We start from the raw sequence: 15,228 nt of genomic DNA, 5'->3' as shown, positions 1-15,228 counted from the left end.
TGGGAGGAAAGGTTCATGTGGCCACAGTGTCACTGCGTGTACCTCAGACACACAGGGGCAGCCTCCCTCACCAGGCATGTCTCACACATCCCACGCACATGTGTGATGACACCTGTACCATGTGAGAGGCTCTGTGACAGCCTCGTATACCACACATCAATCTCACACATACATGACATCTGCATGTGATACACGTTGTGACACACACACCACATGTCACACACGTCTCATGCAAATACATGACACACTGACAGCCTTGCACACCACACATACCACACACATACATGACAACATCCACACCATGTGACACTGACTGCCTCGCGCACCACGTCACACACGTCTCATGCACATACATGACACCCATACCACGTGAGATGCTCTGTGACAGCCTCGCACACCACACGTCTCTGTCTCTGTCTCTGTCTCTCACATACCCACACCCACAGTGACACCTGCACCTCTCTGTGCGTCCCCTCCCTCCCTCCCTCCCACAGCCCGTGGCCACCAATACCTCCTCAACATCAGCTTGGGGTTCTTGGCCACCACATACTGCTCCATGAGCTCCAGGAAGAGGGTCCGCATGATGTCCGTGTAGTACTCAAGCTTTCCGTGAAGAGCCACCGTCAGCAGGGATGCGAAGTAGACCTTGGCCCGGGCTGAGAACTCCCGCTGGTTCTCCAGGGTGTGGATGAACTGGGGGTGGCACAGCAGGGTCACAGATGCCCAGTACCTCCCCCTTCAGGGACACACACCTGCCTACGGGGTAGGCCCGTCATGCCCCCCCAGGGGCCCAGAGCTGTGAAGTCACATGGACAGATGAGGCAACAAGACCCACTTGAGGCCTGTCCACCAGCCAGCTTTCCTTTCACCCACTGCCTGAGTTCCTTCATCTGGGGGGGCGGGTTGCAGTTAATAGGGTTTGACCGGAGTGAGGGGGATCTGTGCTTGGGGGGGGGGCGGCGGAGTACAGACTCACACAGAGGGCTCCCTGAGGGCAGGGCCTGAGCCTGCCCCTCCTATGCCTCCCCTCCCTCTGCCCCCACTCACATTGATGAGGAAGGATTTGCTGTTCAGCAGGTTGGAGAACTGATTAAGAGCCTGCTCCACTGTTTGCCTGCGAGACTCAGGGATGTCCAGCTTCCCTGTGATCATGACGTCCTTGTCACCATCCTTGGAGGGCAGGAAGAAGACTCGGTCTGTGTAGGTCTTGTAATCCAGCACGGGGATCCCGGCCTCGTGCACATCATTGGTCTGGTCTTCCATCTCAATCATCAGGTCTGTGGGGAGGCACCAGAGTCAGGCCAGGGCCCACTGGCCACCCTCCACCCCAATTCCCCAGCCCAGCACCTGCTGATGCTGCCTCCTCGGACCCAGTGCAGTGACTCAGTGCCCCCTCCCTGACACCCAGGTGCTGGCTGGCTTGTGGTCACTCAGGGCATCGTTGGTAAATACTAGTGGAAGGCCACTCAGCCACAGGGAGACTTTGAAAGTGTATCCCCTCCGCCTTGCCCTAGGCGTACCCCTTCTTCCCCCGAGTGGTATCCACAAGTGGTAGCAGTTCCGTTGGGAACTCCAGTGGTGGGGTTCAGAATGGGATGGGGGGACAGCTTCAGGGAAAGGGACCGGAAGGGCCCACAACATCAGGGCAGGTGAAGGTCAAGGCAGGAGAGGTACCCCCAAGGGCTGGGCTGGTCAGGAATCTCCGGCCCACCTCTGTCAGCACCACTTTGTCTCTACCCTAAGAGCTGACCTTGTGTTCAATTGTTTTCAGTTGTGTCTGACTCTCTGTGACCCCATTTGGGGTTTTCTTGGAGAAAATACCAGTGGTTTGCCATTTCTTTCTCTAGCTCATTTACAGATGAGGAAACTGAGGCAAGCAAGGTGAAGTGACTTGCCCAGGGCCACAGAGCTGGTAGTGCCTGAGCCTGGATTTGAACTCGGGCCTTCCTGACTCCAGGCCTGATGTTGTACTCGCTGTGCCCCCTAGCTGCCCGGAGTTGACCTTGCCATGGCCCTTCTGAAGAACAAACAGGCAGGAGGCCCTAGCTGGGCCCCCGGGCCGTACCTGTGAACTCCTTCTTGCAGCGGTCCCGCACACTTTCCTCTAGGCCTTCCAGCTGAGACTTAATCTTCTCATACTCCCGCTCAGCCTGCTGACTCTTCCGCCTTTGGGAAGAAGCCCCAGACCCCTGCAGTTAATGGCCCCAGTCTCGCTTTCCTGCCTGACAGCAGAAGGGGAGGCTGAGGGGCTGGGGAGGGAACCCTGTGGCCCCAGGCTCAGGACTAGAAGTAGGGGAGGTTAGCAATGGCAGCTGCCAAGTGTGTAAGTCCCCTCACCCACTGGCACTTGGGGGGTGGTTCAGCTGCCAGTGTTTCCCACCCCCAAGCCCAACCTCCAAGTGTCATGGAAGGCAAGCAAAGGCCTCTGGGATGGTTTGCAGTTTGGGATCAGCTGTCTCCCCCACCCTCTCTGGGAGGGGGACAGATGCCCTGGAGACCTGGGGAGGGGAGGGTGCATGCGGGGGAATGGAAGGCATGGTCTGGGGGTGGGGGTCTAGAGCTGAGCCTGGGAATGGAGGAGGGTGGAAACAAGGCAGGGTCTGGGGAGGGGGGGGGGGCGGCGCTGAGCCTCACCAGTAGCAGTAGATGGAGAACACAATGACGGCCACCATGGGGATGATAACCAGGGGCAAGATGATGCTGAGGGGCATGTCACTCATCCGCGTGTCATACTCCACCCGGCCCAGGACCCACTCCCGGGCGCCAAACTTCACCTGGATAGCAAAGGACAGGCCTGCTAAGCACAGATGCCACGCAGGGGTGGGCATGACATGGGGGATTCCCTAACACGCACACCACACGTACACTACAAGTGAGGCTGTACATGTGAACATGGAATCCATGAGACGGGCATCCATGGCTGGGTCAGTGTGGGCCCAATCCATGTCCCCGGGACTGGTTCTGGGGCAGGAATCTTATTCAGCCCTCAGAGGACAGACTCGACCCTCACCAATCTGTACCAAGGCCTTCCTGGCAATGGCGTGTGCCCCCGGCTGGGTTTTGTGGGCCATGACAGGACCAACACTCCCTGAGGGCAGACCCTGGGTCACTGTTTCTGCAGCTCAGAGCTCAGGGTCCCACACAGTGAATGCAGATGGTAGATGTTACAGGGCCTGCACCCAGAATACACGGTGACAACAGGCATATGGAGACACAAACATGGGCCCAGAGGGGGCCCCACAGAAGGCCCCTGGGTGTACCAGGGGGTGGGAATGGGTGTCATAAAGACTGTCCTGAAGGCCTGGTAACCTTCCTATACAGAGAAGCCACCCAGGACTAGCCAGGCGCTGCTACACAGGGGTCTGCTTTAATGAACAAATAAGAATGACTTATAGCCAGCATACCAATGGTTCAGATGCAAAAATGAGCCCAAAGTTTGGAGAAATCATTTGTTCCCTTGAACAAGTGAATAGTCTTCCTGCCCTCCTGCCCCTTCCCTGGACTTCCATCTCCATGAAGTCTTTGTTCAGAGTTTAGCCAAGGTCGGCTTTAGCTTCCCCTCCGAGCACCAAGTCCTCAGGAGGCAAGATGCCCTACAGCCTCATCCGCTCCAAGTGTCAGACACCCTCCCTCCCACCTGAGTGTCCCAGACAGGGTCTTGTGAGCCCGGGCCCAGTGAGGGCCATCAGCCTGAGGATGGACCTTCACACCTGCAGCTGAGGGATAACCTATACAGTGTTTCAAAGTGTTGTCTGCTGGGGCCCTCAGGGACCTGCTTTAAGGGATGCATAATGAACACCCCCCCACCCTGGGCCATTTGTAAAAGGTCACTGTGGAAGCACCTCCATCTGACTTAAAGGTTTGAAGGGTGTGATGAGCAAGAAAGGACCTGAGACTTGGGGCTCATGGGGCCCCTGAGCTACGGGCCTTCCCCCTTCCTTTCTACAGACACCAATACACATGAGGGGGAGGAGCCAAGCTGGTGACGCCCCCAGGTCAAGGGACTCTCACTCCTCACCTCCTTGCCCCTGTCCCCTCCCCAGGAGCTGATTCCACGGCCAGCTGTGAGCATCTGGATGCCCCCCACCACTTACGATGAACTCGGGCAGGTTGTGGGTGGTGTCCCGCTTCTGCCGCCGCTTGGGGGGTGGCTGTACCTCAGGGGGTTCACAGTACAGGTCAGTCTCAGTCAGTGTCTTCATGAAGCATCGCTCAGCACCCACAAATGCCTCTGCTTCGTGGATGGTCATCGCCTTATTCAAGTTGGTGCCCTGGGGGGAAGGGGGAGGTGAGGTGAGATGGACAGGAGCAGGGAGATAGAAGGTCAAGGCTGGCCTAGCCCTTTGACCTACAGCCCCTGCATCCAGCCCCAGTGGGTGTGGGGCACTGATGGCTAGCAGGAGCCTGAAAACAAGGGGCTTGAAGGGCCTTGGAGTGCACCCTGGCCAAACCACCCCTCTCTCAGTGAAGAAGCCCAGGCATGAGGCCTTCCTTCCTGCAGTGTTCCCGCCTGACCAGACCTCCCGGGAGGTCACAGCCCTTCCATGGCTGGCCCAGCCCGCCCCAGCCCGCCCTGCTTGGCTGCCCCCAGGGAGTGAGCTTCCGGGCCTCTGTGTCCTCCTCACCCTGGCGTGGATGAGCTTGTTGACCTGCTTCTTGACTCCGTCAGTGAAGTTCTCGAAGGTGGGGTCTGGGACATACTCAAAGGCCCCCGCCTCCGTCTTCAGCAGGACACGGTGGCCATCCATCTGGAGCAGCGTGGTGATGTTGTAGGCCTCGGGCTCGTCGGGCACTTGCGGGGATGAGAAGACCACTTTGGTGTCGCTATACCGGGTATACGTGGTCCCCACCACCTGTGGACCAGGGCAAATGGGTTACAAGGGATGACCGCCGCTCCTGCCTCAGCTCCCTAATGCCCACTGCAGCCAGCTCTCTGGCCTTGGGGCAGGAACCCCTTCTCCCAGACACAAGCTGCCACCCAGGGCCAGAGCCACCATGGCTTCATTCATGCTGCCCTGATCTCCCCCACCCCCCCAACCCATTTCCATTACTGGTGAATGGGCTGCAAGCAGAAACCGCTGTGCCCTGCCAGTGGCAGGCAGAGGCTGGGAAGGATGAAGGGCCCTCTGAGCGGGGAGGGACCCCTCCCCATTCCAAGCCTAGAAGTCTAACTCAGACCTAGGCAGAGATCCCTTTAAACACTTCTGACAAGCAGGCATGTTCCAGCCTCTTTGGGGGGCTGTGTATCCTATATGGGATCACAAATATAACCCTGACCTGGAGCCCCCCCACTAGACACCAGCTCCTTGGGTCTCAGGTCTTTGGGGGCTGACCTCCCCCCTCAGCTCAGTTTGGGGAGCTGTCTCCCCCAGGGTGGAGTCAGGTTGTGGGAGGGGGGAGCAAGGCCTCAGGGCTGGAAGCTGGCAGGTGGGAGGGGTGGGGAATGCCACAGAGACTGACCGTCGTGGCCCGGAAGGAGCTCAGAGCCCGCCTCTTCCTCCTCCTGCTCCAGGATCGGAGCGGCTCGGCAATGACGACCATGGAGAAGTTCTGGATCAGGTCAAAGCCCTGGCCTGTAATGTTGATGTTCCGTCCTCCACTGGGAAAGCCAAGGGCAAAGGGTTAACAGCAGCAGAAAGCGCGGCTGCCGGCCGCCCACCAGCGCCTGGCAGCCGCACGTACACCTCTCTTCTCTCCCTCCAGGGTTTTGGAGGGTAAGGGACAGCCTAGGAGTCAGGGCGGCCAGGGTTAGGGTCATCCAGCAAGCTGAAAACCACGAGCCATCCGTTACCGCAGGCTCCCGACACACCTGAGCCCCCACTACTGTGAGGCCGTTTATACTCTCCAGACACCGCCACCACCACCCCTTCCCTGGTATCCAAGGCAGGAAAGGCCTGAGCCTCAAGTCCTCTAAGGAGAGAAGGGAGAGTCACCCTGTCTGTCTGTCTGTCCGCCCACAGGCAAAGTGGCTTAGAGATCAGCGCTAAGACTCTCCAGACTTTCCACCTTGAACGCAAAGGGGCAGAAAGCTGAGCCGGGGGGACCACCCGGCCGGAAGCAACATTACACGGTAAGTGCATTAGAGAGGGCGCCCACAGCCAGGGTTGCCAATGTTTGGAAAGCTGCGGCTGAGCCAGAGTGGGAGAGGCCCGAGTCAGGCCTGGGGTTTTCCCAGTAGGTGCCCAAACCTGCCTTGCTGCATTCCTTTGGCCTTCCGTCAGCATTAGCAGGGGAAGGACTGGTTTCCTGAGGATCCTTCTCTCCTGCCTCAGGCCTCCTGCCCATCCCCAGTAATGCCAAGATCTGTAGCAGGGATTTGGGACAAGCCTGGAGGGTCTGGGCAGCCTCATCCTGGGAGGACTGCATTTGGAGGGCAGGCTGTGTGTGTGTGTGTGTGTGTGTGTGTGTGTCCACAGCAGGTGGGTGGGGCTCATTACCTGACAAAGCTCCGCAGGGGCTCAAAGGCCTTTAGCACAGGGTTCTCCCGGTAAGTGAAGGTGACTCGGTTGCCCGCTGTCAAGGAACTGCCGTAGTAGACCTCTATGGGGACCTCACCCAGGGACTCATAGGGCCCCGTGATACACCGGATCTGGGGCCCAAATTCGATGCTGCAGGGAGGAGGAGAGGGGAGTCACGGGGCCTCAGCCATGGAACAGCCCCCCCCTTCCTCCCCCTGTGGGGGGCTCCCCTCATCCCTCCCCCAAGGGCTCCCCGGGGGCCTGATACGTACACCTCACAGGGCACACCCTTCTTGGAGGTGCCCAGAATCACCCGGACGTCCTCAGAGGAGCCAGTATCTAGGTAGGAGCCACTGATGACCAGGGTGGTCCCGCCAGCCTGGGGCCCCTGGGTGGGGCTCACCTCCTGGGGCACTGGTTGCTGGGGAAAAGACATTGGTCTGAGTCCTGCTGACTAAAGCTCTCTCAGAGCAGGGCTCCATGGGAGGGGGGGGCTGCTCCGTGGAGTCTCTTAGGGGGCATCTGAATGATTCAGTGGTTGAGTGTGAGGTGTTACCTGCCTGTCACACCTGGCAATGGACACTCACACGGACAAAGAGTCACATACACAGAGACACACCACACAGAGACACGAGACAGAGACATGGACAATTCAACCCACATTTATTAAGTGCTTGCTGGATGCCGAGAGCTGGGGGAGATACAGAATTTTTAAAAGACAGTGCCTGCCCTCAGGGAGCTCACAGTCTAGAGGGAGAAGAGACACTGGCAGAGAACTCAGTAGGAAGTAACATCACATGATAAATGCATTAGAAAGGGGCCCCACATTGTGGGAGAAGGGAGGAGGGAGACAGAGGTTTCCAGCTCAGGGTTCAGCCTTGGGACTGGGTTTGAAAGGATGGGTAGTAGAGGAGAGGAGGGCAATCCTGGCATAGGTTACAGTGTGAGCAAAAAAACTGAGGATGGAGAGAGTTGCCCAGTTTTGCAGGACTGAGAGTGTATGGAAAGGAATAGAATGAGACAGGGCTAGAAAGGCAGAAGGGGGCACCAAGCTGTGGAAAACCCTGAATGCCAACTAGAGGAGGCAATAGGGAGCCACAGAAGACAAAAGACAGAGACGCCCCCTCTCCTTCCTGCATTCCTCCTGAAGTGAGTCAGACCCTGGCCAGAGGCTTCCTCAGTCTCCTGCCTGGCTCCCTGAGCTGCCACTCCCATCGAAACAGACACAGACACCGCACATCGGCGCCCATCACGGGTCTCCCGGGGCTTGGACTTCAGTGAAGACACTTTCTGTTACAACGTCCCTTCTTCCCCCTCAACCCGTGTCAGCCGCAGGCAGCCCCCAGGCCTGGAGGGCCAGGCCCTCACTCACCTGGTAGGTGAACTGGACGTGGGGAGGTGACCGGCCCAGCTTGCCGTTGATGTCCACCTCGATCCCCCCTGTGATGGCTTCCTCAGAAGGATCAACCTTGCACACGATCCTGGGGGGTGCAGGGTCAGGGTCATGAATCCGACTGCCCATATTCCCTGTGGACCTCCACAAGGGAACCCTGACCAATCCCCCGTCCCACAGGGCTCCATCCGGACATCACCTTTCTCTCTTGGGGTTGGTGCAGGGCCTCAATTCATCAGCTTCCACCATGTAGGTGGAAGTGGCTGGGCAGAATAGATAGAAAGGGGAGTTCTGCCCCTGACAGGCTGGCTGTGCAACTTCACGTGAATGACCTAACCTCTCAGTGCCCCCAAGCGACACACAAGATTACACAATGAGGGGCAGCTAGATGGCGCAGTGATTAAAGCGCTAGCCCTGGATTCAGGAGGACCTGAGTTCAAATCCGGACTCAGACACTTGACACTTACTAGCTGTGTGACCCTGGGCAAGTCACTTAACCCCCATTGCCCCTCCAAAAAAAAAAAAGAAAGATTACACAATGAGCAGCAAAAAAGTGAACTTCCAAGCTGGAGCTGCCCCAGGCCAGAGCACAGTCTACACTACGCACCATGTCTGCCTAGAAGGATATTTAGAGTCCTGACACAGGCCTAAGTAAAAGAGAGCTGAGGGAGAGAGAAGAAATCCAGGGAGGCTTCTTTGAGGAGGTGACAGCCCCTGAGAAGCCTGCCTAGGGCAACAGTCCTGCTGGGTGGGAGGGGTTGCAGCCTGACCCAGCTGTGTGCCCTCAGAGACCCCTCCCTGAGAAGGGGGTAAGGAGCCCTCTCTCCCTCCTCCCCTCCCACTCCAGGAAACAAGGGTGAAAAGCCTTCCGGGACACTGTAGGCCTTTGAGCTCAGTACCATCCTGTTACCTGGTGGACACAGAATATTGGGCCTTCTGAAAATCACAGTTCTTGCCAGCCACCGTGATCCTCTGGACGTCATCAGCTCGGATGCCCAAGTTAGACCCCAGGATGGTGACTCGAATGCCCCCACCTAGGGGGCCTGTCTCAGGTTTAATCTGGAGATAAATATCCAGAAGTGTGAGCGATGGTGAGGCCTCAGGCACCAATGCAGAGGGGAGGCCTCGGGGAGCAGGCTGGGGATTCCCTTTCCCCCCAGTGCCTCTAAGAACAGATGTGCCCATCACCTGTGTGCCCGTGTCTGCAGGTGCACATTGCGCGCATGCGCGCACACACACACACACACACACACACACACACACAATCTGCACTACACCTCACTCTTGGAAGCTGGGGGAAGTGGGTGTTGGGGACTGGGGCTGGGGCTCTGGGAGCCAATCAGGGCCCACTTGAGGCGGCTTCCTTCCTGACACCCCACCCCAGGCCTGCAGTGGTAAAGAGACCTGGACACAGCCCATGCAATGAGGGCACCATGGCCCATAGGCACCTCCCTCCTCAGGGATCATGAGTGGGGGAGCTGAGGGGGCAGAGAGTGTGTGCACGTGGGCGCTTACGGGCAGAGAGCAGCTCCACGACCCAGAGGCGGATGGGCATGTGGCAAACTGAAGGCCCAAGTCTGTCCCCACTCACCTTGGTAATGACGGGGGGTGGGCACTCCGTGGTGACGTTGCTGCACAAGGTCTCATACACACACTGATTCTGGCCCCCACACCACACGCAGCGGTAGGCGGGGTTGGCAGCCAAGCAGAGGCTGCAGTCGCTGCGGCCAAAGGAGCAGTTGTAGAGGGTCACTGTGGAAGGAAGGAAGAGCCTTTAGGAGGGAGAGAGGACCCCTGGTCCAAGGACCTTCACCCTGACCTGCTCCCTTCCCCCCATCCATGTCCCCTTCCCTCAGGGCCCTCCATGCCCCCATCCACGCCCCACCCACTCAGGCCCCCCAATCCTGGGCCCCCAGCCCCCTCCTCCCAGGCCTCCCCCCCCAATCCTAGGCTCCCAGCCCCCTCTCCTCCCAGCCTCTACCCATCCTGGGCCCTTAACTCCTGGTCCGTGAAGGCCTCACCCTCCAGTTTACTGTCGATGTTCTTCCCATAAGACATGACGTACAAGTTCAGAGGCAGCGTCTCGTTCCCATCATAGGATAACTGAAAAATGAGTCACCTTTGCAGGACACCCAGGGGTCATCCCCGGCTTGGTGGCCCATGGGAGCACAGCCCAAGGGCATAGCAGGGCACACAGATACACTGTGACCCAGCAAGCTGGCTTGGGTCTGAGGCTGCAGAGCACCCACCAACCCACCAACACACAGGGGACCGATAGGTGCTCCCCATAGGCCCCCTGGGGAAAGAGGTGGGAGGAATACGTTATATGCCCAAACATGGCTTCCGAAGGGTAAACAGCTCCCCCGTATCATCCTCTGCTCCTACTTCCTACGACGTACCCCTGGAGGCAGTGGCTGTGCTGACCCTTCCTCTCCCTGCTTCCCCTGGCCCTCGGCCCAGGCTCCCTGGGTCCTTTCCTAGCCCACTCCCTCCCTGTATCCCCAAGACTGGCTCCCTCCTCTCCTGGGCATTTCCTCCACATATTCCAATCTCCCCACTCCTTCACCCACTGAGCCCCATGACATCCCTCACTCCCTGTCTTTCAGGCCTGGGCTCCCCACCCACCCCTGGCCATACCTTGGGGGTTATAAAGGAGAAGGTGCCCGACTGCCCCTTGTCCACCTTCTCTTTAAACGTCGGCTTCTCTCTGCTGCCCACTTCCAAGAGTGACACCTGGGGGAGGTAGGGGAGGTACCAGTGCTGAGGCCTATGTCCCTAGGGAGGGAGAAGGGGGCAAGGAGCTCCCCCTCCCTCATCCTGCAGCCTCCTCAGAGGGGGCCTAATCCAAGGGCCAGGGCGAGGCTGGGCCTCCCAGGCTACCTGCTGCCTGCCTCTCAGAGCTCCCAGGGGAGGCTCAGACCTGAAGGGGTCTGGGGGTGTCCTTATGGATAAGCTTCCCAGTCACCTTTAGTCATCTCTTCATGGCTCAGAGTCTGGTAAGCGCTGTCCATACCCACCACCCCATCTCCAGCTCTCATGTCTTTGCAGTCAGTGCTGTATGCCTATGATGCCATCCCTCCTCTCTGCCACTGAGAACCCTAACTCCCATCAGAACACAACCTCCTATAAGAGGCCTTTCTATATCCCCTCCTGGGGGTTAGCACTCTCTGACTTGATCTCGCCCCTCTTCTCTTTCTAAATTGTTTTATAGCCTTTGTCTTTGAGTATACGTGTGGTATCCCTCCATTGCTGAGGAGAGCATAAGCTCTCTAAGTGAAGGCAAGGGTTGTTTTGCTTTGTCTTTGCCTCTTCAGTGCCTGGCACACAATAGGTGACTAATAAATGCCTGTTGACCTGAATTAAATATACAGCATCACTTGACTTGGATAACAGGGAAAACGGGGCCTGGAGGCTGGAGAGTGCAGCATGGGTGACAGAAAGATCAGTGCAGAGAGAAGGGTGGGTCTGGCTACAGTGTCAAGTGCCACCCTGTCCTGTGGGGGAATGACAGTCAGAGCCCCTGGGGGACTGGGGGAGGAGACCTGAGCCGCTGCGGGATGATGGATGGAGGGAGTGAGGCCTGTGGATGGGCTCTCCCGGGGTGGTGGCCAGTGGAGGTGCTTGGAGTGGAGGGGTGAGGAGGCATGGCTGTTCCAATTAGGGGAACTTAGCTTGTAGCAGCAGGACCTATGCATATGCTGTCTCTACAGGCAGAGGGCTAGTGCTGGGACTCTATGGCAGACGTCCACTGGGGGCTGCCCCTTAAATCTCCAGTGAAGTGGAGCCGACTCTTCATTTAGGGCCCAGGCAGGGTGGCCTGAAGCCTCATCAGGGGAGGAGCTACTGGAGGAGGGCCTCCAAGTCCCAGTCTGGGACTGCTGGGAGGGATGTACTCCCAGTGTTCATGGCACAGCTGCATGTACGCATACATGTGCATGTGTGTGCTCATGTATGTTGGGGGGGCTGCCAGGAGGGGCCCACCAAGGCGCTGAACTTACCTTCACTGGATCCAGGTTCTTCCCCTCAAAGTTCACAGGTGTCTCATAGTTCATGGGGATGACCAATGGGCTGGGATTCAGGAATTGGGGACAGTTCTCTTCCTGCAGAGAGAAACAGCAGCCCTAGTGAGCAGGGACACACATCCACTCTGGGGGGACTGGGGACTCAGCTGTAGCTTGGAGCCGGGAAGGCCCTCCAAGGTCATCGAAGCCAACGCTTCAGTTTCTAGAGCAGGAAACTGAGGACCAGGTCACAGATTCTCCAGGTCCAAGCCCGGGGCTCTGTTCAGAGGTGTCCACACCAGCCTCAGGGCTGCTGGGAGGCAGCCAGGAAGACCAGCGGGGAGCCGAGGGGGGATTTCCATGGTTTTTCCATTCAGACCCTCCCCTAGGCAAGGCCTGGCCCAGCTCCCAGTAAGGTCAGGATCGCTCCGTCTGCCCTCGGCCATGGGTCCGCCCTGTGCCCGTACACTTCCTTCTGCATTCAGGGATTCCTATATTCCTCCTGTCTGTTACCGGGCCACAGGGCCTCAAGGTGCGGTCTGCTTCACACGGATAGGGAAGTGGTGACCCAGAGTGTCTGTGGCCAGCTGTGGGTTGGAATCCCAGCTGCCTGGTTCCAGAAGTTCTCCTGCCTGCCCGTCTGGCCCAGCCCTGCCCTTACCATGTGGGACTTGATGATGCCCTCCTCGGGGTTGGTGGAAGACTCTCGGCACTCATGGTACTTCAGGTCCCACTGACAGTTCCAGCGATTACTGGCACAAGAGATGCACCTGGGAGTGGGGGTGGGGGGGCAGGCAGGTGAGGGAACCACCCGTGGGTGCTGTGGTCACACACGCCCCCAGGAGCCCAGTGAGAGCCCTGGGCAGCCTCAATGAACACCGCCCCCAGGTGCCCCAGTCGGCCCGGCCCCACGAGTGCCACAGGCCAGTTTGAGGGGGCTCGCTGGCACCAGACCCTCGACACTTACGGTATATTCTCTGCCAGACTCATGGCCTCCTTGCAGTCATAGAACGGGTACATGTGAGAGGTGAAGAAGACAGGAGTCCTCAGGAAGGTGAGCATGATCCGGACCTCCACGTGGTCTGTGGGGAGGGGGGTAAAGGCTCTATGGGGAGCAGCCCCCATGCACGGGCACACACGCTTATGGGCCTTAGTTTCCTTATCTACAAAATGAGGGGGGCTGGACCAGGTTGGCTTCAAGACCCCCTTCTGCTCAACCAACCAACCAGCTGGCAGTGCCAGGCCCACAAAAAGCCCTGCCCTCAGAGAGCCTCCTTTTAACTGCAGGGAAGCAACACAGTGACAGATAATGAGCCACACAAGAAATGTGGCAGGGGGAGGGAGGCTTGGCATTACCAGCTGGGTACAGCAGGAAGGGTTTCCTGAAAGGGCTGGCAGGGGCTAGCATTCCAAGAGGCAGAGAGAGGAGATGGTAGAGGGCATTGCAGGTACAGGGGAAGGGGGCAAGACAGGACAAAGGGATGGGGGGAGGGGAGGCCAGGACAAAAGTGTGGGGTAGGGGAGGTCAGAACCAAGGTGGATGGGGGGGTGGAATGTTAGGTGCGACCTGCTTGTGTGGGGGGATGATAGCAACTGTGGAAATAATGACTGTCTTGGAGGTCCCAGCAACCCAAAGGCTCACTGTGAGTCAGCCAGGTTCTTGCCGTGAGTGGGTGAGTGACCCTGAGGGGCCCCAGCTGCCCCACTTGCCAGGGAGGCTTAGGTTTACAAAGGGCTTTCTTCCCAATGATGCGGGAGGGAGATGGTGCTGGATCCTTTGGCCAATTTCATAGGTGGGAAACTGAGGCTCGGAGTCACACAGTTTGGAAAAGGGACCAAACCGTGACTCGAACCTGGCTCTCTCCTGACTCCAGGTTAAAGCAGCTTTTCAGGAGAAGTCTCACAATTCCCTGACATTCCCATCAGTGGCCCTTTTCATCCAAGTGTTCCGGGGAGTTTGGAAGCCAGAGGAGGCAGCTTGAGGTCCCCAGCTTTACCACTACCTTGCTGTGTGACCTTGGTCAAGTGCTTTCCACCCTCTCCACTTCAGTCCCCTTCTCCGAGGTCCTTCCCCACTTGAAAGCTAACATTTCCAATGAGACTTTTCTAAGCCCCAGTTTCCGTATCTGTGTAATGGAAGCAATCCTTGGGCTATTGGCCTCAAACATCACATGGGAGTCGGTTGCCTCATTCTCAGGCCTGCACATGAGTACAGGCCGAGGCACAGGGGCCTCCCCTCGAGGCCGGCTGCCTCAGACTGGCTTCAGAACTAGACATGGCAGGAGCAGGTCATAGAGCCTGCTCGGGAAGGCCCAAGGTCAAGCAGGAGCTCGAGGCTTAGACAAAATGGTTACAGTTCCAACTGCCCTGACTTTTCTTGTATGTGTGTATGTATGCATGCATGCATGTACGTGTGCGTATGTATGTACACGTGTGTGCACGTGTGCATGCATTTCCCCAGGAGAATGGGGGCCCCCTAAAGGCAGGGACCATATTTGTTTTTTTTTAGGTTGTTTTTTTTTTTTAGTGAGGCAATTGGGGTTAAGTGACTTGCCCAGGGTCACACAGCTTGTAAGGGTTAAGTGTCTGAGGCCGGATTTGAACTCAGGTACTCCTGACTCCAGGGCCGGTGCTCTATCCACTGCACCATCTAGCTGCCCCCATATTTGTTTTGAATTTGAATCCCCAGGAAGAGCTTGCAGAGTGCCTGGCTGATGTTTTCATCAGAAGTTAACCCTGGGGCAGCTAGGTGGCGCAGTGGATAGAGCACCGGTCCTGAATTCAGGAGGACCTGAGTTCAAATCTGGCCTCAGACACTTAACAATCACGAGCTATGTGACCCTGGGCAAGTCACTTAACCACAATTGCCTCACCAAAAAAAAAAAAAAGAAGTTAACCCTGTAAGTTCTATAGTGTGAGTATTCTGATGCCCATTTTGGCATTTTGTAGATGAAACAACATTCAGAGGTAAGAATGTCAGAGACAGCACCTAGGCCTGTTCTGAAGTCCAGGGCCTCCCCCCACTGTCTGTGACTCTTTGGCCTCCAGGGGCCCGGGTCCGGATTTCTTCAGGCCACTACCTCACACAAGGTGGGGCCTGCCCCCCACCCCCAGTTTTCTTGCTGACTCCATCTGCTGCCACAAAGGCAATTATCAGATCCTGTCTCGGGTGAGTGGCTCAAAGCCCAGAGGCCTCATGTTTCGGTCCCCAGGGCCCTCGCTGACGTTCCCCCAGAGCCTCTGGAGCAGGCAGCTCTTTACTTCTGGGAAGGAGGTCCCGTCAGGGGCCCAGGCCCGGCCCACCTCTCAGGTCCCTGTCCTAGAGTGACCCTCCTACCCTGCCCCAAGGCCTCCAAAGAATTCAGGCTGCAGGTGT

At 57.7% G+C, this 15,228-nt stretch overlaps 1 protein-coding gene across 3 annotated transcripts in view; it reads right to left on the bottom strand.

Annotated features, from left to right (window-relative positions):
- The window catches only part of PLXNB2 (plexin B2), an 89,834-nt gene that overhangs the window by 10,601 nt on the left and 64,005 nt on the right, over positions 1–15,228 (bottom strand). For all 3 annotated transcript variants that reach the window (XM_043965424.1, XM_043965425.1, XM_043965426.1), the window contains exons 9-25: positions 12,820–12,934; positions 12,514–12,622; positions 11,850–11,951; positions 10,489–10,584; positions 9,873–9,954; positions 9,443–9,603; positions 8,762–8,910; positions 7,831–7,939; positions 6,731–6,879; positions 6,438–6,608; positions 5,461–5,599; positions 4,626–4,853; positions 4,095–4,271; positions 2,635–2,774; positions 2,066–2,166; positions 1,048–1,277; positions 512–693 (exon numbers count right to left, since the gene is read on the bottom strand). In XM_043965424.1, coding sequence (XP_043821359.1) covers positions 512–693; positions 1,048–1,277; positions 2,066–2,166; positions 2,635–2,774; positions 4,095–4,271; positions 4,626–4,853; positions 5,461–5,599; positions 6,438–6,608; positions 6,731–6,879; positions 7,831–7,939; positions 8,762–8,910; positions 9,443–9,603; positions 9,873–9,954; positions 10,489–10,584; positions 11,850–11,951; positions 12,514–12,622; positions 12,820–12,934 — 2,440 coding nt within the window. The remainder of the gene's footprint in view (positions 1–511; positions 694–1,047; positions 1,278–2,065; positions 2,167–2,634; positions 2,775–4,094; positions 4,272–4,625; positions 4,854–5,460; positions 5,600–6,437; positions 6,609–6,730; positions 6,880–7,830; positions 7,940–8,761; positions 8,911–9,442; positions 9,604–9,872; positions 9,955–10,488; positions 10,585–11,849; positions 11,952–12,513; positions 12,623–12,819; positions 12,935–15,228) is intronic.

This window comes from Dromiciops gliroides, chromosome 5 (genome assembly GCF_019393635.1).
Source record: "Dromiciops gliroides isolate mDroGli1 chromosome 5, mDroGli1.pri, whole genome shotgun sequence".
Classification (NCBI taxonomy): domain Eukaryota; kingdom Metazoa; phylum Chordata; class Mammalia; order Microbiotheria; family Microbiotheriidae; genus Dromiciops; species Dromiciops gliroides.
The sequence above is the reverse complement of the archived record's forward strand: the minus strand, read 5'-3'. Positions and strand labels throughout refer to the sequence as shown.